Source organism: Drosophila tropicalis, unplaced genomic scaffold (assembly GCF_018151085.1).
Source record: "Drosophila tropicalis isolate 14030-0801.00 unplaced genomic scaffold, ASM1815108v1 contig_593, whole genome shotgun sequence".
NCBI classification, from domain to species: domain Eukaryota; kingdom Metazoa; phylum Arthropoda; class Insecta; order Diptera; family Drosophilidae; genus Drosophila; species Drosophila tropicalis.
In genome coordinates this window covers 21,800,770-21,818,382 of record NW_027173070.1, presented here as the reverse complement: position 1 = coordinate 21,818,382, position 17,613 = coordinate 21,800,770, and the positions used below count along the sequence as shown (strand labels likewise).

Below are 17,613 nucleotides of genomic sequence, written 5' to 3'. Positions count from 1 at the left end.
CAGCGGTTTTTATTTTTCTTAACGTTTTTTTTTTTTTTTCGGGGCGTGGGCAATAAATTTCTCATTCGTATCGCATTAATTACTACAATATTATCCAAGCAGCAGCAGCAGCAGCAACAACAACAACACCAAGATATCAGCAGCGGTTCCAGCTGCCATATTGAAAATGCAGAGAGACCAGAGAGTGGACCCGAAGAGATAAAGATTGAGGTAAAAGCTTTTGCTATTAGCTTACAAAAAGTTACACAATCCTTAATAAACACACACGTGATCGCACACACACACACACACGAGCAGATTTTGCCTTGATCCTTGGCATGGACGTCGTCTGTTCTGTTAGCCTGGTTATCCTTTTACCGTGATTCCGATATCCAATCCGTATACGAAATGGCAAAGTGACTTGAGGCATCCTGCATGACGAGAGAGGACTAGTTGTAGGATACCTTTAAAAGAGGGAGCTGTTTTGCGGTGGGAGGGGACTTGGGGCTAGCTGGACTAATCAAAGCTCCATGTTGTCACTGTGATTGGGTTCTCCGGTTTGATATGCATATCTTTTTGTCGAGTACGTTTCTTAAGCGGATTACGCGACGCGTAGTTCAAATCTTTTTGGCGCGCCACTCGATTCGTCGTCTCGCACTGGCTTATTCTTATTCTCTGATACAGATTCTGCGTTATGTGTATAAAATAATATACTTATTTTCTATATACTTTATGTACGTAGGTAGGCTATATACATATATAAACTTGATGGCTGTTGTCGACCTTGTGGCTTTTCGATATCAACTGAAAACCACTTTGAGCGTTCGATAAACTTGTAGCGCCAATTCAGAGTTTTGGATTGTGGAGTGTGCGGTATGTGTGTGTGTGTGTGTGTGTGTATGATGTGTGTTGTGCGGAGTGAAGTGTGGAGAGTAAATTGATCGAGCCGAGCGAGAGACAAAAATAACAAAAACAACAACAACACAACAACAGACGACAGTCAAAAGCGTTCGACGACGTTGAATTGTGTTAACATGTTTCTTTCTTGTCTCCTCAACGTCGTCGTCGTCGTCGTTGTCGTTGTCGTTGTCTTTGGATGCTGTTGCTGGTGTTGTTGCTGCTGCTGCTGCTGCTGCAGGTAGACTGCGCAGGTGAACAGGTTTGTTTTTGTATCAAAATAAAAAAAAAAAACACAAAAAATAAGAAACAACAACAAGCAAATATGTCCAAACGCTGTTGCACCTTTTAATATTAATAATAATAAAATGAGAAGCAAGAAGAAGAAAAATATATCACCAGCTGACCAAAACGGCCACTCAATACCCTACAAAAACCAATTGCGCACAAACCATAAGTAATCAAAAATGATTTATATTGTATAAACTAAATTCTACTAATACAGAATAAGAAATACTAAGTATTAGCACAAGAAATGCTTTAAGAACTAATGTAGCCAACTTGAAGTTTTTTTAGTTACGATCTGATCTTAAACCTAAACAAAATAATAAATAATCCATACATTTCAGCTGATGTATACATTCCGATACTTAGCCATAAATAACTGCCAAAACTTTAAGCCAATATATTCCAACTAACTTGAATAAGTTAGCTTCTATAAGTATAAAGATCTTAATACGAATGAGATTAAGAGTTTAAGACATTTCAGAGTTTTCTCTAAAATAACATAAAAAGTATCTCAAAGAAAGGCATAAAATTCAAGAAGAATAGTCTCTATATTTTTATTTAAGTACTTTTATTCTAATATCACTTAAGATTCTACAATCACAAGGAGAGAGAACTCTAAGTATTATCCTGACTTTTTCCATCCCCTTGTTCTTGTTTTAGTTTAGGTCATAGATCACAAATATTAATTTAAAGGATTCTATATTTGTATACTAAATCATTTTAAAGGACTGCTCTCAATTAGCCACAAGTAATTGGTTATTTATGGTGAAACTATTTCTAAATCTTTTATTGAAAAACATAAATCAACATTTTATATTTTCACCCTCGATTGGAAACTATTATGCAGTGAAATGAATGAAGCCAGAATGCATTTTAGAAGCAATTCCATAAAGATAATATGCAAGTACCTAGATATGTATTCTTGATCAGTATCAGAGTTTATCTATTCTCTCAACTAGAAGTCATATAATGTAATAGCTAAAGATATGAAATCTGTTAGCTGCTTTATTTGATGCCAATTTTCGCCATACCCATTTCAATTTTAGAAAATTTAAAGTATTGTACTTAGAATTGACACAAATAAATATCAAAATCAGATGTTTTGAGTTCTGAGTTTTGTTTCCATTTTCTTTTTACGGGGGAGCTAAAGTGCCAGTGCTCTTGTATGAGTAAGATAGATAGCTTGCTATTCGGCCACTTCAATAACTTTCAATAACTTATGAATAGTTGTTTGAACTGGTGCATGGTATGCCGAAGTCGGATAGAAGAGAGAGAATTTGTTTTAGTAATCATTTTAAACTACCTCAAAAAGTTTCCAACAAACGAAATGACAAATTAGAATGGACTCGAATTTTGTGTATGTTTTTCCAAAGAGTATGAAGTGCTCCATTTGCCGTGCGTGTTACATGTGAGTGTGTGTGTGTGTGAGTGTGCGTGTGTGCCAGGGGTTTGTCAGATCAGAGACACAGGCAACAACAGTAAAATTATTGAAATATTGTCAATCAGCGTGGTACTCAAAGTCTTTAGCCATAAGATCAGACAAGGTGCGACTATATTCCTGACTCGTACTGTGTAGTAGAGCTCATGCACACACACACACACTGGCACACAACCACCACATATGTAAATGTATGCATATATTTTGATTGTATTTTATCATGGCTAAAATGTCATATTAAAATAAAATAAAATTTCAGGAAAAAAAAAAACAGCAACAACAACAACAAAATGAAAAACATGAGGGGGAAAAAACCGAAACATACAAAAACGAGCAAAAAATATGTTTTGCAACTCAGAAATTTAATATGATCACTAAAGTGAAAGTAAGCAATATACATACATACATACATACATACGTATGTAGAGGTGTGCGAGTGTGTGTGTGTGTGTGTGTGTATGTGACATGTGCATGACCGCGTATGCCCCTCAGAAGGCTATCATGAAGGGCATCCTTATACGTATGTATGGAAATTTCATAAAAAGCATTCATTTTTTTTTTTTCTTTCTTTTTTTGAGAGGTTTCCGCATTACAACAACTAAATCTACTTGGACACTGGACAACAAAAGTGGGCATAACTAAGAGTTAGTTAAGAAAATAAATAAAATTTACAAACAAATTTAACATTATGTTCATCAAATGTAATCCATCAATTTTGTAAGCACAATTATGGGACTAATTGGGAAAAGGCAATGAATTTTGGCCATACGATTTCCATTTAAGGACATTGTTGGATAAGACAAGTCCTTTAAATAAATCAACTTCTTTTACTTGATTATATATATATACTTCTATCTTATAATACTTCTTTCAAAAATCTTTTATAACTTATCAAATCAATTTTTAAGTGCCATTTTTTCGATCCATCTATTTTGCAACGTTTTATTTTCTCTAAAGTACAGACTTTGCAGAAAAGAAGAAGAAAAGATAATAGTTTTCTCAATTCGTAAACTTTTTATTTTTTAAATCTTCCAAAATCGGCCAGAGCTCATGATTTATAAGGCTCTTATTATTTATTAGCTTTTTCTTGTTAAGTAGATTGAATACTAAAATTAAGCGATATTTCAAAATTGGATTAAGAGCTTTTTCAGATTCCTTGTCTTCAAAATTGGACAAAGAATGTGGCAAGGGAGAAGAAAGGTGAACATTGAAACAATGTCCGTTCCATTTAAACTGGGAATCTTTCTAAAAGGACTATTGAGCGACTTACTCTTTGGATGAAATTGCTATTAAGCAGTATCCTATACCAAAAAAATAGTTTTCCAGACTACAATACGCTAGTTGATCCATAAGTCAACTTTTTTTATCAAGGTGATTTATTTTCACTATGGTTTCCTGTTCATAATCGTAAAATCTATGACTCTATATACATAAGTAAAGCAATGATGATCCTTCTAAGTACACATATACAACACAGGCCAAGAAAAATGCGTCAAACCCCAGATCAAGAGATCAGACTACACTTTTCTTATAGATTATAGTAAGCTGAATCCGAATTCGTGGTCTAAATAATCAGATTGGTTCTGGCTTTAGGAGATTCTAATTCATAGGAGGAAAGGACCTTCTAATTAGCTTGCTGAGTAATTGGCCTCCCTCTCGAGGAATGCAACTTTTCAGCGTCAGTTTCACTTTTCACGACTGCCCCAATTGATGGGCTACAAAATATTATTAATTTTTTTTGTTTTGTTTTTTTGTGTTGGCAAAATATCAAAGTGGAAAATTGAAGTTGAGAATGTGCAATTTGAATTACTATATTACAACCGAAAAAAATTTGCCATCTGTGTATTTATGACATCGACATTAAATGCTTATATAATGTTTATTATATTGTTTATCACATTTGAATGGAATAAAATAGTTAGTTATAGGTGCATTAGGTGTATGTGTGTGTGTTTGGTTACAATTGCACAATTCCTTGTTTAGTTGCATAAACATTAAAATCATTTTATTGACCCTCATGGGTAGCCATAAACCATAAACCCCATAAAACCGTAAACATTGCTTTGCACTTAACTGAATAATAATGTTTGTTTCCATCGGGGGTGGCGAGGGGGTGGTAAGGGGGGCCTGGCACGATCAAAGTACATATAGCTCCCATATAACTCCCATGCATATTGCCTTGACATTTAATCAAATGTCAAGCTTTTGTGGGGTCGAAGCTTTCCCCAAAAGCTCTGTCTCCCAACAAAATGTTAAAATGAAACCTGTAGGACAGTGTTGATTGAAATATGTAAATGGTAATGTTTTTTTCGAAAGGATTTCATGCAAAGGAACACAAAGGTCAGACGCCTTGTCTTAATTTGCCTTCAATGAAAAAAATAAAACCAGGTGAAGCATGTCCTCAGCTTTCAGCTTGATCATTAAGACGAAACTAAAACTGTATATCACAAGAGACAGGACAGAAGAGGACAGTGGTGAGCGGGTAGGAGGGGGAGGAGAACTGTATGCCAAGGTGACGATGTAACCTGGCCAACACGCAAGGCTCCCTCTGTCTCTCTGTCTCTTTCATTGTGTGTTAGAATTCAAAGTCAGGCAACATCAGTTATTGCTGTTGTTTTGTGCCTTCTCGCTTTGGCTTCGTTGTTGGTAGTTGATTCTTTTCTTTTTAGCCAAAACGTCAAAGCCAAAAGAATCTGAGGAGTCCCAAAGAGATGTCTGAGAGAGTACATGGCGGTTGGTTGGTTGGCTGGCCAGCCATATGCGGAAACGCAATTTTGTCGTTATTTATGGACCTTGCCGCACATGCAACATGCACGCTGACCGTAGCAACTGATGCTGTTGCTGTTGCTGCTGCCTCCGCTATAACAGGATGGAGCTAAAGTTCTGTGTCTATTTTTCTGTGTGGTGTGTGTGTTGGTTGCAGATGCAGATGCGATGCCGATGCCAAACCAATGCCGATGCCGATGCCTAGATGCAGATGACTTAGTTGTGCAGGCAGCAGCAGAAGAAACAGCAGCACCTTGCCTCTGGAGGTGCCTTGCAACTCACTCGCCTTGGTTTTGGCCTGGTCGTCGTAACGGTTCTCTATTAGATTAATTTATATTCAAATTTTTATTACTTGCGCATACCAAATGATTCCCTGGCATCCATGTTGTTGTTGCTGCCGATGATGCTGCTGCCGCTGCCCATGCTCTAAAATGAATTGCACATCCGCGTGGACGATGGCGGAGGCATTTGGGTACGGGTACGGGTACGGGTACGGGTTGGTTCGGGTGTTATTAGCTCGCCTACTTGCACATTCGATGCACGCCAAATGCTGGAGCAGCACCAGCCACCAGCCATCAGCCACCATCACCAGCCACCATCAGCAATAACGTATAGAAAGAAACAGTTACAACGGAAGCTGTCATTCCACTGGGAATGGTGTGACTGAAAGGGGGAGGTAGGAGGTAAGAGGAGAACCCAGAGGATGAGGAGGACTCTGTGTGTTGGTTTTTTCTTTCATCTTTCTTTTTAGCTTGGGGAATGCGAATGCGCTGGCGTGGTTTGGCTTGGCTTGGCCTGGCCTGGCCTATCGCCATAATTAACAGTAAAACGACCAAGCCAGCGGTTAATTCAAAATGCATGAGAAATGCAAATGACAAACGTTGATCTGAAAGGACGAGGCCGAACTAAAAACTAAAACGAAATTAAAATAAAAACACAAAAAACCCCAAGATACAACACACTTTAACTGTGCCAATTAAGATGTTGATGTTGTAACTGAACGACCAGGTGCACGCCATTGCCGCAATTAGTCAAGATTTATGTTAAGAGATAGTCAATGGTAAAGCTACATAAACATAGTAAAGCAGACTTCAACAAAACTCGGATTCCACGAATTATCTAACCCACATAGATTCTGATTTACACGAAACGAAATCATGGATACCAACTTGAATAGTTTCAGTGACAAAATGCCCTTGATGTTAACATGTAACAAGCCAGACAATATTCTATGGTTTTAATCTTGAGTAATTTTTAACTCTACAAAACAAGAGGGTAGTTAAGAACCTACAGTTTATTTGAAAAGTTTTTGGATGTCTAGATATATGAGCTTGCAAAAGTCTCCACTTTCTGAAATGGAATGCATTTACTTCTACCATAAAAATAGCATCATTCAAGAACGTTAACTTAATTGTGTTTATCAAACCCTAAGAATGGCTTCTAAGTTCCTTTTTAGAAGTCTCCAGAAACTTAAAAACACATTTTGAATCTTCTTTTTCAAAATAAACATAATGAACAAGTTTTCTCTCCAAGTTCTCAAGTACACTACTTGAAAATGCCTTCAAATCTCTACAAGTTAGAAGTACATCCCAAATATTCTTATTGAAAAAATGGAAAAGTTCGTTGCTTGAAAATTGAGTTTGCTTCAACATCTAAAATGTCTCCAAATCTCTACAGAAGTTTCCACAAAACAAGAAGTAAGAGTAACAATAAAATAATGAAAATAATATGTTATTATGAAACTAAACAGTGAAAGGTCTCCACAACTCTACACGTGTCCTTAGGCTTTGAAAAGTCACCACAAAGAGAAAACACGAGGTTAAATGACATTCGAATTTGATTTAACATCAACTCTCAGTCTCTAAAGATCCCCCAAAGTAGGCAAGACAAAGTAAAGGAAAATCCATGTTATTTGCTCTTGTGATTCCCAACTGATTTTGAACAAATATTTCTTAGTATTTAGAGCAAGAATAATTTTAGAGAATGTTAATTTTCGCTTCACTTACCTTTGTAAATGCTCCTCGACTCCCGCTGGCAATGCGCCATCAGACACTATATATACTGGTTGACCGGTGGCACTTGTGGTTGGGGCATATGGCAGACCCGCTTGGACCACAACTTGACCATCAGAGACCAGACTATCAATATCACCGCCCGAATAGATCTCCAGTCCCTTTTGATCTGTGGTCGAGTAGATCACTGTTTTGCTTCCATCGTTGTAGATCAAATCGATATGTTTATCCGTCTGATACAGATCCGGATCGAGCTTCTGTGGCACAGCTAGATGTGGCAATTGCTTAACATTGACATTGACCCCACCATTCGGATCAGAGGTGGTGTAGATTATGGAGCCAGCGGCACTGGCTGCCGCCGCTGCTGCTGCCGCATGCTTCTTATGATCCTCATAGATATCGGCCTCAGTCTTGATCACATTATTATCGTTGCTATAGTGCAGAACAGATGCATCCAAGGGCAGGGGAGACGTCTGATAGACAGCCTGATGATGATCGTTATTCAGCTTCTGGGCTTGATTGTACATGGCAATGGCCACAGCATTGTCATTGGGCATCAGTTTCGTCGGATCGTTGACAATGCGAGTGAGTATATGCTCGCCGGCCTCATTCCGCGACAGGATGTGATGCTCTCCATTGATAATCTCACGTGAAATAATCTGCTGCTGTTCGCCATTAGGTCCCACAACACGAATAATTTGATTCTCATCGAATTCGATGCGGGCCAACGGTTGATTATCTGCCTGTTGCTGCTGTTGTTGTTGCTGCTGTTGCTGCTGCTGCTGCTGCTGCTGTTGCTGTTGTTGTTGCTGCTGTGAACTGAGCTGGGCTGCAATTCTAGCATCTATAACATCATCTGGACCACCACCGCCTCCTCCATCCGCTGGCATTACCACTTTCGGCGTTTCATATATGAAAACTGCCTCTTTGTCATAGAGTTTGGATGAATCTGTATGCAAGTCCAGGACATTCACATTTGTCATTGTGGCCAGTTCTGGTTGCGGGCTGTCCGGAGAACGATGCATGGTGGTTAACAATGGAACGCCGTTGGCCGCCAGTGGTGAACTATTGCTGCTGGTTGCCACAATATTGGCACCGCCTTGCTGTATGGGCGAGAGTGAGGCGTCACTTAAGTGACCAACAACTCCGACTCCAACGCCGACTCCGACTCCAACACCGACACCCACTCCGCCACCAATACGACTGTGTGGATGTTGATGCAATGTGTGGGCGTGTCCGTGGGCGGACAACGAGAGTTCGTTGGACGTGATGACACTCGTTGTGGCGGTGGATGTGGACATATTATATATATAAAGAATTATATAGAAAAGGCGATTTGTCTTGTTTCGCTTGCGTCTTGCTTAATGAACTAATTTGAACTTGATTCTGGATTGCACTCGTTCAGTTTGTTATGGAAATGAAGTTGATGATATTTGTTGTTCTTCGTGTTGTTGTATTTGTTGTTATTTGTGGTGGTGGCGGTAGTGGTGGCAAGTTTGTTGTTCTGAGTATAAACATAATAATATCACTTAAATGGTTTTCGAAGGCACTTGGATCTTGTTGCTGTTTCTGCTGCTATTGTTAGGCTTTGTGTTGCTGTTGCTGCTCTTTCAATATCGTAGTTTTATGGCACTAAGGAACTTGCAACATACACAAACTCCGCTCCACTTTTGACTTCCTCTTTCGTTGTAATTTCAGCCCAACTGCAATAAAAGAAATACATAAAAACAGGAAATATGTTAATAATGGCATACAAAAATTAACGAATTAGCCAAGGTAACTTAAATCTAAAGCCAATTTGTTTATATAGTTTTTTATAAAGCAAATATAATAAATTTTAATTGACTCAGTCTACAGAGTTTTCAATGATTGAGTACACTAAACTGTATGTGAATAATAACAAGAACCATTTGTTTACACCTATCAATTGACCTCTCTCAAGTAAGCCAACCTAATTCAAATTGTAATTCTCAACCACTTTTAGCCTTAAAGAATTAGCGATGCAGTTGGAATTTGCTTTGGTTTGGTAACTAAAATTCTTGGTAGTTTCCAAAACTAAGTTTTTATTTAATAACATTGTTTTCTATGTTCGAAATTGAATACGTAAATTTCTTAATACATAGATCTTTTCTATTAAAATAATATACATATAATAAGGTTCCATTGATTTTCCTCTATTTGGGTCGAAAAATATTTTCCCAGAATGAAAAATATCGATCAAGAAGTGATAGTTCATTGAAGCTTAGCTTTATATTCTGAATACATGTGAACCCCCAATCCCTATTGATCAAAGGACCCACTAAAAAAGAAAGCTAATTTGAAATTTAATTTTGTACATTCCTTTTTGAATAAAACAGAATTTTACACAGAGTGGAAGAAAGAAAATATAAAAAAATTTAAGAGTACAAATTTAGATTAATTCAATTTTATTAGAAAATCTAACTAGAAAACAAAAGTTAAGCAAACTCCAAACAAAACTAGATAAAAGTTAAAAACAAATTTTAGGTCTAAATTTGATTATGCGGAAAACCGTTTAGATAAAATGCCGAATTTCCGCGAAAGAACGACCTACACACTTGGCCGTTTTATATGGTTTCGTTCAATATTATCTAAATTATAGATTATTATGTCCGAAGACTTTTAACCTAAGTTTTGTGACAATTAGAGTTAAAGAAGAAATGTTTTTCTGAACATAATTATTTTTTAAATGGTAGTCCCTATGATGCTGTATGAAATAGTCATTCGATAAAATTGAAATTTTAAACTAAACTAAAAGACAACTTAGTAATTTATAAAAGTCACTAATTTCGAACCTTTTCTCTTAAGATTTTGGTGTAGTCGTTAATAGGTATATAAAACTGTCATTTAATACCTATGTATTATGCCAATAGCTTTCAAAATAGCAAAGTTATTAAAAAAAAAATTGAACTATTCATGAATTTGCCGCTTCTATGGAAGCTATATTTATGATATAGTGATCCGATATGTGCAACCTAGAGTATAAAGAAGCCTGCATGCAAAATTTCAACCCCTCCAATGGTCTAGGAGAAGTTTGCGTTGATCCAGACGAATAGACGGACAAACATGGCTATATGAACTCGTCTCCTCGTGCTGATCAAACACTCTAGAATTGAAATTTGCAAAGTTTCTTGGACTTTTAGTAAGAACTTTCTGTTTTTTTTCTTGAAAAATATATTAAATTTACTTAAAAGCAAAACAATAAAGTTCTAGAAATGAATTCTTTCCAAAAATTAATTAATTGAGATTATGGATTAAAAGTTTTGATTGTCTATGTCTAAGTGTTTGATTTCAGACACTCGATAATTCGTAATATTTGTCTCAAATTTCGAGTTAATTCGGGTCGATTGTTTAAACTGAATATCAATATTAAATAGCCATCCACGAGTATTCTTCATTTGCCTAAAGGCGAAAAAGGGCTAAGAACATTTTGGGCCAGTTAACATCAAAACTAAAAGCCATTATTAATGGATAGAACAACTTGGTTAACTTTCTGATGTGTCCCTTTATGCAGAATAAGTTTGGCACTTGATCCCAACTAAGAAATGCGATGCTTATTACGCCAAGTGTCACAAACGACAGACTTCTTCATTAAATAAATAATTATAAACTATGATAACAAACTGGAAATGCAGCCTGCTTGGCGCCTTTTTTTAACGAGTTCAAACGTCACCAGCGTCACCGGCGTCCAAAAGCGAGCAAACATGCTTACACACATACTTATATACAAATAAGCAAACAAACAAACAAACAATCAACTGATATGGAAACAGAAACCGCTAAACTGGCAATCAAGTTAGGCGGGTGGCGGATGCGGAAGAGGCAGTCGGACGGCAGACAGACATACATACAGAGTAGGCAGACCGGCAGACGGCAAAAAAGGGGCAAACAAAACCCAGACACAGACCCAGACCCAGAGCCAGAGTCAAACCGAAAACCAAACCCAGACCCAGATTGGCCCAAGTCGGCGTCAACTGGCTGCGACACGTGCCCGTCGAACTAGTTTGACTCCTTCGCAAATGTCAAACGTGTAACTGCATAACTCAACTCATCACATCAACAACAATAACAGCAGCAGCAGCAGCGGAGGCAGCAACAACAGGTGGAAGCAGAAGCGGCTAAAAAACAAACGCCAACATCGGCATCGACGCCGACGTTGGCAGCGCTGTCTACTTTGCCTCTTCTCTCTGCCTTATTTGTGTGCGATGTTGTTTTTTGTTTACAACGGCTTTTTGTGTGAAATTAAACAGCCCCCCCCACAACACACAACACACAAACACACACACACACACACACACACTACACCACCAGCCCACCACCTGCCCCAGCAACAACTAACCAGTCAGTCCATCAGCTGTTAATAGTCCAGAATCTCTCATTCTGACTTAGTTTTATCTGCTTCTGCTGCTACACAAAACATGTTTATGAGGGATTTTGAAACGAAAACCAAACCAAACCAAACCAAACGAAACCAAACCAAACAAACAAAACAACATCGACACCAGCAACAAGTTGCTGCTGCCTCAGAACAGGTACCGGTAGCCATTCCCATGCCCAGACAACAACAACAACAACCACAGCAACAATAAGCAACCAGCGCCAATCCTTGACCTAATCCAGAAGTTGGCCTGACTTTCTGGTTCCTGGCAGTCGTTTGGTCAGTCGCTTGGTCGGTCGTCCAGGTCCAGGTTCAGTTTCAGGTTCAGGTTGTATGTAGTATTTTCTTATTTGATGATAAAGCCCCACACACACCAAATTTGCCGCTGCCGCTGCTGCTGTTGCCTCAGCAAAGTTCATGCTGCCCGCTGCCTTTTTGTGCTGGGATGTGGATAAACTTGTTTTGTTCCTCGTTGATGTTGCTGTTGCTGCTGCCGCTGCTGATGCTGGTTTTGTGTCGGGGGTTCCGTTAGTAGGTGAGGTCAGTGTCATGTGGCGTGCTTTATAGACTAGTTTTTGGCACACACTCACATTATTTTGTACACAAACATACATGATGCACCATCAGCCAGTCAGCCAGTCAACCAGCCAGCCCGCCAGCTGCTGAAGCCGACTGCGACGCCGAACCGGTCAATATTGCTAATGGTGATGATGATGATGCTCATGATTTGCCATCGCATTTACCTTTTGCCCAGCGCGTGGCATGCAAAAGATTCTCAAAATCCGATTAGACATGCCAAGAGACTCTTTCTCTTTCTCTCTCTCTGTATCTCCGTCTCGCTTTGGTAGAAAGTAGAAAAGGCAATTAGGAAACAATTAAACTAGTAGAAGTTGATTCCAATGGAATTGAGGTCAATATTATTGGATAGTAGTTGAAAGACGATGACGTATCTAAATTCCCTGAGGGCCACTTTAGAATTGGATTTGAAATTAAAGTCGATGGTGGATATCTTTTGTGCTGGACCCTCAGGTGATTATTTGCATCAATGAAAGAGAGTGGCCCCCAGAAGATTAATGCCATCGTGAAACAGAGACAGAGACTGAGGATAGAGTTGAGCGGAAGGGAGAGCAGCCGTAGTAATAAAATAAAAGAAAACAAAAATAATTTCATTCTATTATTCCTAAGAAAGCATTTATTTAATTGAATTTCGTTAACAAAATGAATTGGCAAACTCGATTCCTTTTTTCGAAAGGCGAAGGTAACGATGTTCTACAAAAAAAAACAGTTGTAAGGTTTAGTTTAAGTCTCTAAGACTCTTAGTCATTTCCAGCTTTAAGGCTGAAATTCTTCATAAAAAAATCATAAATATATAGCTGGAAAGTAACTATTTCCAATTCGAAAGGTAGCAAATGTTCTAGATGGTATTTACTAGGGATATAACTATTTAGAATCCCTTCCAAGATTTCTAGCCTAATAGATCTATAAGATCTAAACGATATTCTAACATATATTCATGACTAATAGATAACAATTCAATACAAAAGAGGTTCTCAAAAAATTCAGTCAAACCTCCTCAATGAGGAAATTAATTTTGGCCATTTGAATTCACAAATCTAGGACCCTTTCTGACCAATTTTTCCAATGGACATTAGAAATGAATTTGATGTAATAAAAATTTAAACTTTTGTCATAAGAACTATTTATTTTTAACATAATTTATAATCTACTAAAGTAGAGAAAACAACTTTAGCAGTTATATGGAGATATCAATTATCTTTTCCATTCTATCTATCGACAATTGTATTACTGATTACTATTAGGCTTAAAACGGATTATAGAAAGTTTTATAAATCTGTTATAAGTGAGAATTTGATCAAGAACTGTTAAGCTACCGATTCTTAGTCCAAATAGTTATATATTAAGTACAAATCTGATTAAAATCAAAGTAAATTTTACAAATTAGAATGCATTATCTATTGTTACCATAAAAACAATTGACTTGAGTTATATATTGCCATTAAGCTAACTGCTTTTCTATATTATATATCACAGATTGATCAACTTGGAAGTTTGTAATAACAATTTAAAATGAATATTTATTTATTAATCATGACTAGGCCTTCGACTTATAGCACAATTACCCACAGTACCCCTTGAGCATATATAGACAACGCCTACGATAATTCTATTCCCCCCTCTACTGTCATTCTCACACACACACACACACACATACACAGAGACAACATTGTCTCAATCAATTGAAGTCTTCCTATTGCCTATTCTTTCTAATTTTATTTTTCTCTGTCTCAATCTCTGGGCATATCATCAAAGCAATGGAATATCATTTCAAAGCCCATTAAGATTTGACATAATTTAATCAGCCATTTGATTTTACCATATACCCTCAGCCCAACAATCATTGAGGGACCCGAAAAAAAAACACAATACAAAAACAAAAAAGAAAGAAGAAATGAGCAAACGCAAGGTAACCCTAAGCCATCAACGGTCAAAACCTGGGCATCAATAAGCCAAGTTAAAGGCAACCAGCCAGCCAGCCAGCCAACCCCGGGACAAAAAGAGTCTGAGCCACAGTCTCAGTCTCGGTATCGGTCTCGGTCTGGGTCTGGGGGAATGAGGCATGGGGAATTGGGTATGGGGTATGGGAATTGTATGGGATTGCAACTGAGAGTCAAAAAGGTAAGAAACGAAGAAATGAGAAGAAAGAAAAGAAAAACAATAAACGTTAACACGAACACGAAAATAAAATAACTCTCTCACGACGACGTCGACTACGACGACGTTGAAGTTCCCCCTTTTGGCGGGGCTTTTGTGTGTGGGTTAAAATGTATCTGTGTTCTCTCTCTCTGTGTGTGTGTGTGTCTCTTCTATCTGTGTGTGCGTTTTGTATCTTAAGATGTGTGCGTGAGTGACGACGACGACGACAATGTTCATTTTACTGTACCATAATCGCACAGCACTAAATTGATCACCATCATCAACGTGCGGCCACCACCAACAACAACAACAACAACGAAAAAACCCCAAAAAAAAAACCGAAAGGCCAAAAAAAAAGAACGTAAAATAAAAATAATAATAATAAAAAGAAGAAAAGAACAACAAGAACAGCAGCAGAGGCAGAGGCAGCAAAGAAAATGTAATCAGAAATACATGGGCCAAACATCCATCGATTTTCGAGCAAGAATCAGAAGAAGAAGAAGAAGGAGGAGAAATGAAAGAGGCAACAGTAAGAACAACAACAACACCTTTTGATACCTTTTCACTCCCGCTTTGTGTGACTCTGAGCCTCAAAATGCTCTCCCTCTAACCCACACCTATACTAATGCGCCTTTACCTGCCGCTGCCGCTGCTGCTGCTGTCGACGTAGCTGCTGCAGCGACGTTAACGTCGTCGTTGGCCACAAAGAGGAATGTGTGCGCAAAAGATACCAGCAACAGCAACCACCACCAACAACAACAACTACTACCATTGAGGCTGCTGTTGCTGTTGTCTGTTGCCTTACTAAACATACAAATACAGGGTGCTCTTTTCATTTTATGACTCTTATGGGTCTGATCTGTATCTGTTTGGTTTGTTAGGGGACCTTTTACCCAGCCCATGCCCAGAGTTGCATTTGATGAGTTTATAATTACTTCTGAGTAACTTAGTACTTACATTTACTTACATTTTGGCTTAACAGCTGCAATTCGTACAGGTAAAGTTCGTTGGTTCGTTGAAGGACTTTTTTTGAGTTGTTTGTTTGTTTCGTTTTTGTTTTTGGCACTAATCGAAAAGGATTGAGCTGGGATCTATGGCACACGATCACGAATCACACAAGATTGCACTTATCACGTGTCCCAACTGGAGCCAGGAGTCAAAGAGACAGACGGAGAGATATAGAGTGAGAGGGAGTGATAGCTCGAGCTCAACGCATGCCAAAATGCCAAAAAAGAAATATATACACACACATATGTATATAATAAAACACAAACACTAAGAAAAACCAACGAACTAACGATTGCAAAGGCTGTTGCTGCTGTATGTTGCTGGTGGGTGCACCTTTCGCCACTTTGTGCTGCTGTTGTTGTTGCTGTTGTTGCTGCTGTTGCTGTCTGCGTCTTGGGCTTATGGCCTATGCTTTTTTTTTTCTTTTTGGCTTACACAATGGCTTTGAGTTTGGCTTCTAATATCTGTAGATATTGTGGTATGTGAAGCTGTTGTTGTTGTTGCTGGTGTTGCTGCTGCTGTTGCTGTTGGTGGTGTTGCCGTAGTTGTTGCTGTTGCTGGCGGGCGGGCATAGGTTTGTGCATTTTGGAACTCACATTTCTTAACATTTGTTTTGCTTTAGGAAAACGTTGATTTATTTTTGTTGTTTTTTGTTTTGTTTTGCTGTTGTTGTTGTTGTTTAATTGCCACGAACACGAAATGAAAAGGAATAAAATAGAGGTAAATGCGGGGGCATATTTAAGTATTTTCTCTGTTTAAACATTTTTCATAGTATATATGTGTGTGTGTGTGTGTTTGTGTGTGTGTGTGTGTGTGTGTGTTGCCCTGCCATGTGTATGCTCGCTGGCGTCTCTATGTATCTGTGTAGTAGTAGTTTAATTAATATACATATGTATCTTTATTTGTTGTTGTTCTTGGTTTGTTATTAATCACTATTTTTATTTTGAATTTTTTATTATTGCTTTCAGAGCTCAGCTTTGATGGCGTCTCATTTTAGCTCACACGCACACACACGCAGAGACACATTAATACATACTCTCACACACACTCACACATACACAGAGGCATAGAGCTATATTTTCGAGCAGAGAGACCAACACAGACACACACACTCAAACACACACACACACACTGTTGCTTATACGAACGAATTTTTTCGACGTTTTTTTTGCTGCTGCTTCTTCTTCTTCTTAACTGAAATTTTTTTTTCTTCTTCGTATTGTTTTTACCAAAAAAAATATATATATGTATGTATGTATATAAAAAATGGAAACACAATTTAAGCGCGTTTTTATTGTTTGATGTTTGTTTGCTTTTATGGCCCAAACACAGACACACTCACACCGACACTCACAGATTGGTTAATATCATATATTTTTCGCAATTCAGCGATGCTTTTTAATTTTAATATTGAAATTATATATTTTTTTTGTTTAGCGAAAAACTTGTCGCGAATGAACGTTGAGTCGAGTCTCGGTCTCGTCGGTTATAATGCCCAAAGAGTCAATTGGAGATTGTTCAACTGTTGAATGTTGTGTGAGCCGCCGACGCTGACGCCGACGTCGCTGCTGACGCTCAGTTCGGTTGCATTTGTAGTGGTGGGGCAATGTGCCTGTTGCCTGTAATACGGCCACAGGTGAGTGATTGTCTCGGTGTGTGTGTGTGAGAGCATGGTGAGAGCGAGCTCTCGATTATTATTGCTTTTTATGGTTTCATCTCTTTCGTAACTGATATTCAGAGAGAGCGAGGGAGAGAGAGAATGGGAGAGCGAGAGCTAACCGGGAGAGGGATTGGAACTGAAAATTCATCGAATCGATGATGTTGTGTCTACACTCCCGAGGCAAACACACAGACACACACACACGCATGCATATAGAGGGAGACTGGTAGCGACTTATACAGGTAGATAGGCCATCTGTCTGTCTGCCAGTCCGTCCGACTCTTAAGCCATGTCCGTTGGTGCAGGCACCTGCATATTTGTGACCCTTAGCCTGAACAGGTATGCATTCGTCTGTGAGTGAAAGAGAGCGAATGAGTGTTAAAATCAAAAGACTTAGGCAACAAACTTGCCGCCTTAACATCGATTTACTTTTGTTAATCGCTTGCCTTCTACC

General features: G+C 38.3%; 1 protein-coding gene across 13 annotated transcripts in view; it reads right to left on the bottom strand.

The window, feature by feature from the left end:
* grh (grainy head) overlaps window positions 1–16,979 on the bottom strand; it is a 47,349-nt gene extending 30,370 nt beyond the window's left edge. For 7 of the 13 annotated variants that reach the window (XM_068290136.1, XM_068290142.1, XM_068290143.1 and 4 more), the window contains exons 1-3: window positions 16,854–16,979; window positions 15,449–16,162; window positions 7,375–9,083 (exon numbers count right to left, since the gene is read on the bottom strand). In XM_068290136.1, the coding sequence (XP_068146237.1) occupies window positions 7,375–8,681 (1,307 nt within the window). In that variant the 5' untranslated portion in view covers window positions 8,682–9,083; window positions 15,449–16,162; window positions 16,854–16,979. Of the gene's footprint in view, window positions 1–357; window positions 683–7,374; window positions 9,084–15,448; window positions 16,163–16,631; window positions 16,652–16,853 lie in introns of those variants that run through there. The other 6 variants (XM_068290146.1, XM_068290147.1, XM_068290137.1 and 3 more) reach the window with 5 other exon arrangements.
* Window positions 16,980–17,613: the final 634 nt, after the last annotated feature.